Source organism: Mytilus californianus, unplaced genomic scaffold (assembly GCF_021869535.1).
Source record: "Mytilus californianus isolate M0D057914Y unplaced genomic scaffold, xbMytCali1.0.p SCAF_13, whole genome shotgun sequence".
In the NCBI taxonomy this organism is placed as follows: Eukaryota; Metazoa; Mollusca; class Bivalvia; order Mytilida; family Mytilidae; genus Mytilus; species Mytilus californianus.
Window position 1 is genome coordinate 6228537 of NW_026262615.1, and position 14690 is coordinate 6243226.

At 31.8% G+C, this 14690-nt stretch overlaps 1 protein-coding gene and 1 long non-coding RNA gene across 2 annotated transcripts in view; both read left to right on the plus strand.

Annotated features, from left to right (window-relative positions):
- LOC127723062 (T-complex protein 1 subunit alpha-like) overlaps positions 1–13133 on the plus strand; it is a 47754-nt gene extending 34621 nt beyond the window's left edge. Inside the window, exons 10-12 of the mRNA XM_052229499.1 lie at positions 1640–1832; positions 9283–9446; positions 12278–13133. Of these exons, the coding sequence (XP_052085459.1) occupies positions 1640–1832; positions 9283–9446; positions 12278–12491 (571 nt within the window). The 3' untranslated portion in view covers positions 12492–13133. The remainder of the gene's footprint in view (positions 1–1639; positions 1833–9282; positions 9447–12277) is intronic.
- Positions 10273–11669, plus strand: LOC127723074 (uncharacterized). The gene is made up of 2 exons (XR_007991840.1): positions 10273–11004; positions 11317–11669. It is a non-coding gene; the product is annotated as an uncharacterized LOC127723074 (long non-coding RNA).
- Positions 13134–14690: the final 1557 nt, after the last annotated feature.

Here is a 14690-nt window from a genome sequence, read left to right on the forward strand (position 1 = left end):
CTTTTGCTTAGTTTTCATGTATTAGTTTGTGATTAGGTCAGTTTATGGGGAACCACTAGTGGTAGGTCAATGGTATTTGGTATGCAGTTGTATAAGCATTGGCATATCTCATTTCCATGGAGATTATTTGGCCCCGCCCCTTCAGTCATGGTCTATTGACTTTGAAAATTTTGCTTAGTTTTCATGTTTTAGTTTGTGATTAGATCAGTTTATGGGGAACCACTTGTGGTAGGTCAATGATATTTGGTATGCAGTTGTATAAACATTGGCATATCTCATTACATGGAGATTATTTGGCCCAGCCCCTTTAGTCATGGTCTATTGACTTTGAAACTTTTGCTTAGTTTACAAGTCAATGTTTGTGTTTAGGTTTCTTTAAAGGGAACGACTTATGAAAAGTCGATGGTATTTGGTATGCAGTTGTATTAGCATTGGCACATCTCATTTCCATGGAGATTGTTTAGCCCTGTTCCTTTTGTGAAGTTTCAACATATGTTCTTGTAGATGTATTTTTGTATTTAAGAGGACAACCGTTTGACTGATCAAAGAACGTAGAAGGCAGAGTGAGAAAGTGCATTTTTTATACCTGTGATTTCCTTCTTGAGACATTTCATCAAAATATTGAAACATGTCAGTTGTTAATTTAATATTGAAAATTTGACTGAATTATACCTTATACTGTTTAATGTTATTAAACTCGTGTTTCTTTTTTGGAAGAGGTCAAGTTGCTCTTGTTCATTCATAAAATTATTGTAAAATCACTATTCACGTTATAGTAATGTAAAAACAAGATCTTGAGACAATGTCAAATGTCATAATGACCCTACACAATGCATGACCATCGTCTTTTCATTTGATGGTTTAAAAATAGATCTCTCTAGCATTGACCGTGTACCAGTTTGATCGTTTTCATAGGACGGTCCGCCGCCCTTTCACTACAGACACCCTGTACTCTCTTAATTTGCCCTGCCCAATTTTGTGGATTTGTACGAACAAAATATTGTCTGATTTTGAATTTTTCCCCAGGTAGACAATCATGATCAGCCAGTCAAAATTTTTGTTTCTTGTGATTATTGGGCTGTATTTGATCAGCCAAGCAAAATTGTTGTTTCTCGTGATTATTGGGCTGCATTGCAAACATGCTTAATTTTGAACTTGTTTGGAACATCGGAATTGTACAAATCGTGATCGTGACAGATGAAAAATATGATTGACTTTTACATGTGGATGAAAAATAAAGGTCACAAACACATTAATTAGGCAGCAATTGCTTGAACAGCCTTTAACGCTTTGTTTCTACACTTCCCTCTTCCAAATTTTATGAAACTTGTACACAATGCTAAGAACCAAAACACAACGACAGAGTTGGAATTTGGGCAGTGAGTCACTTACTGTTCTAGAGTTATGCTTCTTTATAGCTAGGAAAATTGCTAATTTTTTCATTTCTGCTCTCTGACCTTCACATTCGTGTGCTGAGACACATTCTTCTTTTATTTGTGGCATTTCAATATTAAACGAAAGATCCATATTCCACATATTTGTGAAGACTTGAAATTCAACCTAGCTATCTGTTGTGAAATGAATTGCTTGAAAAATTGTTTGGTTTCCAGTATTTAATTGTCTATATTTTTTCCAACAGACCAAAGGCCAGATCAGCTGCATCAATTATACTGAGAGGAGCTAACGATTTCATGTGCGATGAGATGGAACGATCTGTTCATGATGCCCTGTGTGTAGTGAAGCGTGTCCTAGAATCCAAGACTGTAGTACCTGGAGGTGGTGCTGTAGAGGCTGCTCTGTCTATCTACCTAGAAAATTTTGCTACTTCTTTAGTAAGTATGCGGACTTAGTTTAAACATCAGAAAATGTGGTTTGATTGGCAGTGAGTCAACTCTTGAGGCCCCTCATGGGGGTGTCCAAGTTATCACATAATCATTAATTATTTTTTTTAAACAAGATAATCATATAATCAAAAATACAGTCCTAGATTATCAAATAATCATTTAATATTTGGTCTGGTAATCAAATAATCACTATAAAAACTGTGAAATACTCACATAATCAAAAACCCCCATGGGGAAGCTCGTTCTCCACCAGGGACGAAATGACATAGAAGTAACCAATGATAGGTCATTGTACAGTCTTCAACAATGAGCAAAACTGTGTAGCAAGCTTTAAAAGGTCCTGAAATGACAAATGTATAATGATTCAAATGGGTTATTCCATTATAATAAATGTTGGAGGGTAGAACATTAATATTGCAGGTTAGGAAGATTTATTATTAGACTTGGTAAATGGTTGAATGACCATGTGATGTATGTCTTCCTTACCTCATACATCCATTTTAATGGAATTGCCCTAAAAGCTAGAGAAAAAAATTTAAACTGCCTGGACCATAATTAAATTGACTGTTTAATATTGATAAATTTGTTTGAAAAAGATAAAACCAGAAATTACAAACATCTTTTGGGACAAACGTGAGTTCATAAGTAGAAAAACTATTTTATGGATGGTCAGGATCTTAAAAAAGTGCCTCCCATCACCCCATGCCTTTAATTTGGGAACAGCCCTAATCATATTGTCAGTTATGGACTGATCACCAGTGGTTCCCAAAGCTTTGAGAAATCAAATGGACATTTAGTCCAGTAAACTATTCTTAGCCTGGTGCAGCAAAATATTTCATCAGTCATATCTAAGTGATCTTTAATGCATTAGAAAGATCTTTTAAAAAGAAATAAACTACATTTTATTTCATGGAGATTGGATGTATAGTTTTTGAGGTACGACATTTTGAAAGTGTTTACTATGTTATATTTTTAGACCGTTTTTATGATAATTTTTGTACAGTAAGATGGCACCAAAAACAGTTAAAAAAACCAAAATCAAATAATGAAAATAACAGAACTTTTTAATGCCTGAACCTTTTGATGTAAAATTTTAAATACATATAAAGAAATATAAGTACCTTAAATGAGTATGAAAATGGAAATTTTTTTTGTTGGAAATTGAAAAAAAAATCCATAGTTACCATGGTAACGAAACAGAAAAACATGAAAATAACTGCTTTGAAGGCTTTTAACTTGCAATAGTACCCACAGAATTCAGTTTTTTTATAGGAATTATTAGTTTCTTGATAAAACAAGTTTAGGGGTTTAATTTCTGCTGTTGTTTTCTGATATTTTATTATTAAATATTCAGTTACCATGGCAACAGAAAGCATTATTTCATATTTTCGTGAAAATTTCTTCTCAAATGATAAAAATTAGAAACGTGGAAACTTTTCTGTATTACAAAAGATGAGGACTATTGTTATGACAAATTTAGAGTTGAAAATGCTTATAAAATATAATAATACATGTATTTTTGTTTCCAAAGCAACAGTATAAATTCTGAAATTGTAAAGAAAATGAAAAAATATTAAGTTGTTAAGACCAAATTTTCATACATCCTTAATGAATCTTAACAACTTGAATATAAGAAACACTGACTGAGTGACATTTATTGATACAATAATTGTAGTATTGTGTTTACTCATTGTTGAAGGTTGTATGCTGATAGATCTAGGTCACTGACTCTGGTAGATGGTGGATGGTTGTCTCATTTGCAAATATATTGCATCTTTAATTTTTTTTGTTTTAACGACTTTTTGAGTATATTTCATTTCATTTAACAATGTTTAAGTATATTCAAGAGTTCTCAAAACACATGTAAAGTTAGCATATTTTTGTTTTTGTGGTTATGCATGTACCGTCAATTGTCACCTTTTTTCAAATATTTTTTTCAATGCAAAACCTCAAAAAAAATGCATATTAAAATCAGAAAATTGAATTACCAAAAATTTATTAATAATTAACTATAAATAAGACCTGTGAGTAAGAAGAACATCACAACACTATCAACAAAAAAACTAGACTTTCACATTCAGTTAGAACTAGAGCAGTAATTTCTATATTTTGTAGTGATTGTTTGTAAACATTTTTTTTCCAGCTTCCATGATCTAAGAGAAGAATCATTTGGTCCGATTTCATTATCAAAATCAAAGTGAATAACAGTTTTGATATAAGTAGTTTCAACTGCTGGTGGTGAACACCACTTAAATGTACATGTATTTGTACTAGACCGTTCCATAAAGTTTACAGTAGCAGTTTCTTTTGATAAAATTTCTTCGACCTGACCTATGTACCAATCTGAAAGACCTGCGACAGCAATCCACTGATTTACTTTGAAATCTTTGTAATTGCTAATAAAAGTCATATTTGCATTGATTTTGACATCATGGCTTCTCTTATGTTTTTTAACAGCTGAAGTTACTTCCTTTTCATTTTCTAGCTTACGTTTCCTTGTTTTGTTGGAATTATTTGTTTTGTTGGAATTATGTAGACGATTTATGTTTAAAACTGTGCTTTGTTTTTTCACAACCCTGACATTTTTCAAATTGTCCTTTTCCGACTTTAATAATTGATTTCTTTCTGTTAATGGTCTTAAATTTTCTTCTTTCCTAGGGACATCCAAGTCAATTTCTACACCAACATGTATGTTACAAGAATACTTTTGGATTATTTGGATAAGATTGTTTTTTAACATGTCTATACTTAATGCCTTTCCTTCAGTTGAAAACCTGTACAACACATTATTTGCTTCAAAACTTAAAACACATTTATAGTACTTTAACTGAAATTTTAAAGCAACAATTTTCATGTGAGAAGTTTTAAATTTTGATAGAAGTTTTTTAACATCAGTTTCAGATTTGCATTGTCCATATCTTAATATATTATCTATTATCTTCTGTTTCTCTGCAATTTTTTTCATTTTTTTTCTTTTGATTTCATCGGCTCTTATTTGTAACATTTCAATTCTTTTGTTTTTTATATCTTTGGATCTTTGTCACCACTTTTCTATAAATTTTGGCAACAATTTAGATACTTTTTGCATAATATCAGCCTCATTACATTGAGTGTCAAGCCAATCAGAAGTTTTATTATTAACATATAAAACCATTCCTTCAATGTGAGCCGTGGTTGCATTAGGTTTGAATCTTTTAATTCTGTCTAACTGACCAAAATTTGATTCATTCGATTGATTTGTTTTAGGAACAGATTGACTAATCAGCATCAAATCCTCATTGGGATCAGCATGCTTCCCTCCAGTTAAGTGATCGACTAACTGCCTTTTAATAACGCTTAAAATACTGGCCAATACAAGTTCTAAAGCCTGTGTCGTTAAAACATCCAATTCTTCGCCGTCTTCGTCCACAGCATGTAAAGCAAAGAAACCAAACAAATCTTTTTCGGGGGGGTAATTTTCAAACATTTGATAATTTTCATCAAACATTGGAGAAGAATCTTGTACTAAATTTGAAATACTATCATGTAACTTTTGGTAATACTGTGACATTTCACTTATAGACACATCATTACAATCAAGAAGTTTCCAAAGTGGACGATTGATATGGACATCCGTTAAACCAAGAGCTCTAACACCAGCAAGGGCAATTTTGGATTCAATGTCAGCATTTACAGATAGTAACAGATTATTACCTGTCCCATACATTTCAATAAAATCTTGTATATGTGTCAAATGACCATATACTGCTCTTGCATTTTGAAATAAAATGTTAAACCTATTCCCACGGAAAGGTACAAGATAATTTTTTAAACCATTTTCAAATAAATAGGCATTAAATTGCTGTGGCCTACCAGCAGTTTCACAACCATGTATTTGCAATAAGTTACAACACGAGCGTATTAATCTTTGAGCAGCAGACTCACTCCTTGTACCCCAATTACTAAATTGGGATAAAGTTTTCATTCCAATTTTTTCTGCTGTACAAATTTCTTCAAATTTTTTCAACGATTTGTTAGAATAATCAGCAAAATTTGTTAGTAAATGTAATCCACAATAAAAATCATGAATTTCTATAACTGATTGCTGACATTGTTCATTTAAAGTTTCCCAGTTTTCTAAAGCTTTGGGTAATAATGTTTTTCGCCATTCTTCAAACAGCTTAACGTAAGGTTTATTTGTTGGACCTCTATCGCTCATAGTATTATGAATGGTTTTTACCATTTTGCTAATGACTTTTGTTAGTATTTCAGGATTTTTTTCATTAGTCAATGATACATAAATTTCACTTAATTCGTTAAACAATGCTTTTGTTGCATTTAATTGTGTTGCACTGTTTTCTGTTGCTAAGTCCATCAAACTTGCTGAATATGTTTTTTCTGAAGTTGTTATGTCAAAAGTAAAAAAATGTTCCCCCCACTTGCTTGTGCCATCAAACTGTAACGTGTTTGCAGAGTCCTTGCTTAAAATAGTATCTGCCAATTGAAATTTTGCCATCAAATTAGCTTGCAGAGCCATTCTTTTTGCAAATGTAACTTCTGGCATATCATTCAGTTCTTGACCAGTCATATTTTTTATGACTGATTTAATTACATTGCTGCACATGTTACAGCTAACACCTAATGATATTAATTCCATATATGTTTTTTTCATTTCATCACAAAACTCTCGCGACCCATCTTTTCTTGTCTTAAAAATAGGTATTTTTGTGCATTCTTCAATTATTTCCTGTAGGATGGCATTCGATTCTTGAAGTTCCTTGTTTTCGTCGCGCAATTTAGAAATATTTTCATTGTTTATTTTCAAAAAGTTCTGGTTTGGACTTAAGATATAATATTTTTTTTTTGTAGATTTCTTTTATCCTCTTTCAAAACTAAGATTTCTTTTTCTCTTTGCATAACGCTTTCTTCCATAAAGGAAGATTTTTCTTTTTCATTTGTTAAAGTTTTGTTTATTGTTTCTAATTTAGAGTCTCTTCTCTGAATTTTTTTGTTAATGTTCCTAGTATTATACTTTTGAAGTTTGTTTATAACAGTTTCATATTTTTGTTTCAAGTCTGAAAGTTCTTTGTCTGATATTGTTTTATCTTTTATGATTTTATTTAGTTGATCAGATAATTGCTGATTTTCCTTATATTCTTGTGAAAGTTCTTCTTCAACTTCTTCTTTTTCATGTTGAAGTTGGTAATTTAAATTTTGAATTTGTTGACAGCACTTTAATGTTTTTATTTTCTGTTTTGAACACTTAGGATTTTCACAACCCTCTGCCAATATGTCTGTTGAGCTTGCTTTATTAGTACCCATTTTTGGGTACGTATACGTTTCATTTAAAATATGTTCTGAAAAGCTATAGCCTTTTCTACTCATATCTAAACGATTTTTTAATAAACATTTAACAGAGTAACGCATTGCATGTTCTGAAAAAGTTTCGCTTTTAAGCCCCATTATATTATGAACCCACTTTGTTAATTCTGCGAAAGTGTAATTATTTGAGCTACGAAACTTTTCAAGTTCATATACAACACCATTAGTGACTTGACCACAAACAAAAGTATACAAATTATTTGAAAAAATTCTGAATTTTGAACAATGAATTCCTATGACGGTTGAATCTTCTGACAACAATAGAACTTCTCTTAAAACTTTTTCTTTTAATTCTTCTGTATTTGCTTTATCAAACTTGTTTTCTATCTTCCTTATCAAATCACTTATTTTACTTGGTATCTTTACTCTTGAGTTTACTTTCTTTAGAAGACCCGGTAACTTTTCTTGTATATTTTGTTGTTCGTACCGAAGAATATCTCGTAACTGAATCACGAAAGGATAATTTATGTCTGAAAAATAAAAAAAGTAACCTACAGCTCGTGAAGAAGAAAAATCCCCTACCCCTCTATTTAGGATATTAAATTGTCTTTAATTTCATTTAAGTTCACTTTTTCTCTCTCTCGAAATTTATTTGAATGTTTTTATCAAGCAGAACTTGTATTTTTATTTTAAATATCTAATCAGGAAAGCATAATTCTTATCTGAAAAACAAAAAAAAAGGAACCTACATTTCATGAAAAAAATCCCATCCCCCTTATTGCCTTTTATTTCATTTAAGTTCACATTTTTTCTTGAATTATGTCTAGGAAGTTTTTTCGAATAATTTATCAAGTTTCATTTTAAATATCTAGTTTCTTTGATGTTAGGAAATTTATTTTATATAAGTTTTTCAACAGAGGATTGCGTAAAATCGAAAGTGAAACTTGATTTTCGTATTGTTTATAAATAGTTCACATAGTTCATTCATGTTACCGGTATCCGTAAGTTCTTTATTTTAGCAAAGAAACATTTATCCGTATATTACTGTGCTAAATTACCTATGTTTTCACGTTTACACGCGTCTTCTAGTGATTTAAACACGCCATTTATTTGCGCTGCGGCTACAGAAATCGAATTCATTTTGATCTGGAACGTTATCGACTTTCAGAAAATTTTGAAGGTCGTGACCTTTTTTCAATGAAGTAAAGTCAGTATCGCTTTAGTTTCGCATCTTTTGACTAGTTACTGTTTGAAAAGAGCTAGTTTTAAATTTTTTACTCGTATAACTTTCATCAAATACTTTTATAAAATAAATATTGAAAATTTTAAATGAAATTGTTTTTAAAATTTTAAAATTTGATAAAGCTATAATATCTTCAAGAAAGTTATACGAAAATAAAGCTTAAAATACGCGCTTTCATATTATGTTAATTTTAAATGTCTAAACAAACGGGCGAAGGTGGCAAATTTAGTCAGAACTCGAGATCGCTCTAAATTTACGCTGTCCAACTATCATACCGCGTATAAATTTCGGAAACGTCGCCGAGTTTAAACTTTCGGAAGGTAAGTGTTTATGTACAAATGTTGAATAAAAAACAGATGATATTAATCTACAAATGATGCTCTTTCGATTGGTATAATTTTCGTAAACACATTTAAACGGGAAAACAACTAAAATAGCGTTTTAAAAACTTAGACATTATGCAAAAATCGTGACGTCTAACTGAACGTTACACTACACATGCACCAGGCTACTATTCTTCTTATCTGGATCAGAGTCATTTTTAAGGGACATTTACACATATGATTTGGACAAAATAATTTTTTTTACTGGACTTTGCCCAATGTCCGGCAACCTTGGGAATGACTGGATCACCTTAAACATGTTAACATGTTTTTTATAGACTGAATGTATAGAAAATAGTCCTTTATACATATATCATTGTATGCTAGAGATTGTTATAAATAGAATTAAATGCAATATTTTACAGTTTGGACAATAATTTAAATCTTGACATATTAATGAATTTAGAGCCCTCTCATGATATACCATAGAGTGATGTTTACAAATAAAATGAACCTTGTCTAAACTGATCCTTTTGTTATTTAGTATATGAATATATATATTTGATTGTAGGGTTCAAGGGAACAGTTAGCTATAGCAGAATTTGCTCGATCGTTGTTAGTGATACCTAAACAGCTAGCAGTTAATGCAGCTCAGGATTCCACAGATCTTGTAGCTAAACTCAGAGCCTTTCACAACAAATCACAAACAACTAAAGAACATAAAGACCTCAGATGGTAAGTCAGGGTGTTTATGCCACCCTTAAAAAATGTTGTTTGATATTGCCCACCCATGCCTTGTAGTGTTGGGTAGGTAGGTTGGGATTTTTTTTTGGCCAACAACATAAGTTACATGTTTTAGACAAGAAAACCATGTTAGAGTAGAAATGAATCTTTAAAAAAAAATATGAACCCATTTGTGTCTGACATAAAATGTTTCTGGTAGGCTGTTTTTTTAGATGGGTAGGTAGGCAACATCAAACAATCTTAATTTTTATTTTTGACCTTAACAATAGACTCAAACTCTGCTATATTTTGTAATTGAGACCAACAAATATTGTCCTGAATTTTTTTCAGTCTGGAAATAGAACTCATTCTCAATGAAAAAAAATGTTATATCATGAAGATATTTACAGTGGATATGATATTTCTTTCCTTCATCATAAGACTAATGGCACCTAGGAAAATTGAGTAAATCTTTTGAAAATTATATATTTTCACAATATATAAAGTTAAAGTTTGAATGGGTTCCCCATTGTATGCAGGTTGATTGAAATTACAAAATCCACTTGAAATGTAGTGTATTGGGGATTTCCTCAGAGGTGTATAATAAGCCATTTTGATATTCATCCAGTTTGTGAAAAGAACTTGCACCCATAACTTTGCTGTGGTATAAACATGATTATACCTATAGTTATACATATGGGTTATATAAACACCAGAATATATTCCAGTGTATGTACTTCTTAGTGGTACTGACTGCGAATTAAATCTGGGATATAATTTATCAGTAGTTTTCTGTCTAAATTATTCACATATGCACCTTTTTATAATCAGTGGAAAATAAACTTCTCTATATCACACAATATTTGTTGTAGTTTACAGAAATCTGTTCAATTACACATATCTGATAGTTTTCATAGGGATGACTGTGAGAGATAAAAGTCTGTTACTGATACTAGGTTTTTATACGACTGCAAAAAAAATTTTGTGGTGGTATATTGGTATGGCGTCGTCGTCGTCTGAAGACACATTAGTTTTCACACTCTAACTTTAGTTAAAGTGAATGGATCTCAATGAAATTTTACCATAAGTATCAATACCACAAAAGGAAGGTTGGGATTGATTTTGGGGGTTATGGTACCAACAGTTAAGGAATTAGGGGCCAAAAAGGGGCCAAAAATGAGCTTTTTTGTAACTTCCAGACATAACTTGTGTGTAAGTGTATGGATCTCTCTGACGTTGTACCACAAGGTTCCATATCACAAAGGGAATGCTGGGATTGATTTTGGGGTTAATTGCCTCCAAATTTTAGGAATAAGGGGCCAAAAAGGGGCAAAAAACAAGCATTTTTCTGGTTTCATGACAATAACTTGTGTGTAAGTCTATGGATCTCTCTGAAATTGTATCACAAGGTTCCATATCACAAAGGGAATGAAGGGATTGATTTTGGGGGTAATTGCCTCCAAATTTTAGGAATTAGGGGCCAAAAAGGGGCAAAAAACAAGCATTTTTCTAGTTTCATGACAATAACTTGTGTGTAAGTGTATGGATCTTTATGAAATTGTATTACAAGGTTCCATATCACACATGGAAAGCTGAAATTGAGTTTCGGGGTAATTGCCCATAAAGTTTAGGAAAAAGGGGCCAAAAATAAGCATTTTTCTAGTTTCCAGACAATAACTTGTGTTCAAGTGTATGGATCTCTCTGAAATTGTACTGCAAGGTACCATACCTCAAAGGGAAGGCTGGGATTGATTTTGGGGGTAATTCCCTCAAAATTTTAGTAATTAGAGGCCATAAAGGGGTAAAAAAACAAGCATTTTTCTAGTTTCAGGACAATAACTTGTGTGTAAGTGTATGGATCTTTATGAAATTGCACTGCAAGGTTCCATATCACAAAGGGAAAGCTGGGTTTGAGTTTGGGGGTAATTGCCCTAAATGTTTTGTATTTGGGGCCAAAAAACAAGCATTTTTCTAGTTTCCAGACAATAACTTGTGTTCAAGTGTATGGATCTCTCTGAAATTGTACTGCAAGGTACCATACCACAAAGGGAAGGCTGGGATTGAGTTTGGGGGTGATGAATCATAAGGGGGTTCAAAATATTTGAGGGGGGGATTTTTTTTTCTTTTTTTTTCTTTAAAATTTTCCATTTTAAATTGGTTATTTCTGATTTATATATTAAAGCAAATAATAATGATATGGTTTGAATAGGTAAATTAAAATTTTTTAAGTTCTTAGACCACTTTCATTCTGTGTCAGAAATCTATGCTGTGTCAAATATTTAATTACAATCCAAATTCAGTGCTGTATCAAGCTTGAATGTTGTGTCCATACTTGCCCCAACTGTTCAGGGTTCGACCTCTGTGGTCGTATCAAGCTGCGCCCCAGCGGAGCATTTTATATACATTGTAATCATGAAGATTTGTACTATTACTTTACAGAAGTTAATGCTATGACTAAAGTTGACTGTTAGAAATATCGGGACTTTGACTATTGCTTTGCAAAAGTTCATGTTATGACCAAAGTTGATTTTTAGAAATATCTGTACTTGAACTTTGCTTAATGTTATCACATAAGTTGATTTTTATAAATATCTGGACTTGAACTATTGATTTGCAAAAGTTAATGCTATGTCTAAAGTTGATTTTTAGAAATATCTGGACTTGATATGTGTGAAGTTGACTGTTAGAAATATCTGGACTTGGACTATTGCTTTACAGAAGTTAATGTTAGACTAAAGTTGATTTTGAGAAATATCTGGACTTGGACTATTGCTTTGCAAAAGTTAATGTTATGTGTGAAGTGAAATTTGAGAAAATAATTAATATAATCTTGCCTTTTTCAGGGTTGGTTTAGATCTGTATGAAGGTACTGTCCGTGACAACAAGAAAGCTGGTGTTTTAGAACCAGCCATTTCTAAGATCAAATCTCTCAAGTTTGCTACAGAAGCTGCTATTACCATTCTTAGAATCGATGATATGATCAAATTAGAGAAAGAAGGCGGCCAGGGTGGAGGCAGTGCTTACGAACAGGCTCTACGTTCTGGACAACTTGGATAATTATTTATTTATAGTTTTATGACAATTGAATTATTGTACACAGTATGATTGTAATATACAAATCTCCTGAATGCTCAAGTAATCTTATGTTACTCCCGGTTCTTCAAAGTGCTGATAAGACCCAGAAGAAAAATTTGTAATATATTAGTTATTATTGTACGTAAGGGTTATTGGGGTCACACCTGATAATGTGGGAAGGGGGAAGAGTAAAATACAGACAACACAGTAAATGTTGGCTCTGTAATTGTTTGTTTTAAAATTTCATTACTGACACTTCAATCTGTTATGGTTAACTTTAATGATATTTATTTTCAATTGAAATAAGAAATTTTATAGCAAACATTTAGAATTTGAAGGAAGGGAGAAGCATCTAATCTGAGTGTTGAATTATTACATTTTATTCCAACTGCTATTGAATACATCCAACGAATGTTGTACTAACCATATATTGAAAGTATCTTAATTATTGCAGTATTTCTGTACTACCATATAACTGAAAAAACACGAGAACATTAAATCAATTGTGTTCAACATCTCTTTTTGGGGTCATATTTCTTCATTATTGTGGCATTTATCCATTATACTGTACTGTGATGTTTGTGTGAGAGCTTTTGTATGTCAATTAAAACATTTTCTACAAAATATTTGTTTTTTTATGAATTTGTCAGAAGAACTTCAGTGGAAATACTTTTATTAAAGTTGGTCATCCGATGCAACAAATGTCCATTTTGAAGATATTTCATCCTCTTTCTTGATCTGGAAGACCCAGGAATGCTGATAGATGTATCTTATATATTGTTGTCTGCATATAAAGTGGACTGCCATGAACACAATTCTCACAACATGCTAAGGTCTTAGTTAAAACAGATCTGGGTATGGCAGTCTAAAAAAGGTCATTTCAGGTATTTGGATTCACCTAGACCTGGAATTGGATTCACCTAGACCTGGAATGTGAAGTAGTCATTCCCTAAGTGTAATTTAATAATAAAGTTAGATACTCACCAGTGGACACTGGTTTTGGAAGTTTTAGGCTATTAACTGCTTGGGCCAGACACAGAAGGGAAGTCCACGGGGGTATCATCAGTGAGCAGTAGCTCGCAGTTTCACTTGTTTATATTGCCAGTGTTATTTTAAAGATGCATATGGAATTCCACTGATGAAGTTATAATAGATATATTGATGAAGAAGTAAGAAAGATGTTACGCATGCTACATCAAGAAGTACATAATTTGCATAATTAGATTATCAAAGACAAACAGAATCGGTCACTATTCATTGTTGGATGCCTAGCTAGTATCATCAAAGTACTTTAATTTGCTTTTGTATCTGAATCTATCAAAGCACTTTATCAATATCATGATAAAATATTATACTTATGAATAAATGAAATATCACAGATTCTATAAACCTTACTGTATATATATCTTAGACAAAAATATATTAAAAGAATGATGACTACTTCTGTGAACCAAATGTACTATCAATGTCAGAACAAATTGTTATATTAATCAAGAAAGGAAGAAAGAAAGCTTCAGAAATCTTGTGGTCTGTACCCTCTACCATGGACTGGACAACATTTTATATGCAAAGAAAGGAGTATCACAAATTGTATGAACCACTGTGTATACTGTTATATATAGAAAACAGTAGAAAGTAAAATTTGCATATTTGATTGAAAGAAGACATGTTTAAATTCACTGATGCAATTAAATATCGATCAGGAAGTGTAAAGTTTTAAAAAAGCTAAAAGATGTTACACGTTCAAAAATTATTTGCTTATTCAGTCAATATTATGGAAGAAAAACAACATATGTCACCAATCCTTGTTTCATACCTTGCAGAACATTCCTCAAGTACTTTTAATTCAAGTTGATATTAAAGTAGCCACTTCATTGTAAAAGTTATTTTTCTACCTATAGGTCTGCTATAACACATTGTGGTAAGTTTTCAATTATTTTCTCAGAAACGAAATTCATGTGATATCAAATTGTTCAGTACAATTAAAAGGGTAATAAAACAATACTTCATCAGATAATTATTAGCTCGTGTTGTTTATTGAGACCTTCAGACACTCGCAACAAAAATATCCAATGTGCAAATAAATTAAAAGTCAAAAAGGTTACTTTACAAAACAAAATTACCCGCTGCTGTTCAGTCTTTAGTTTTCTATGTAATGTTTGTAATAACGTAACGGTACCA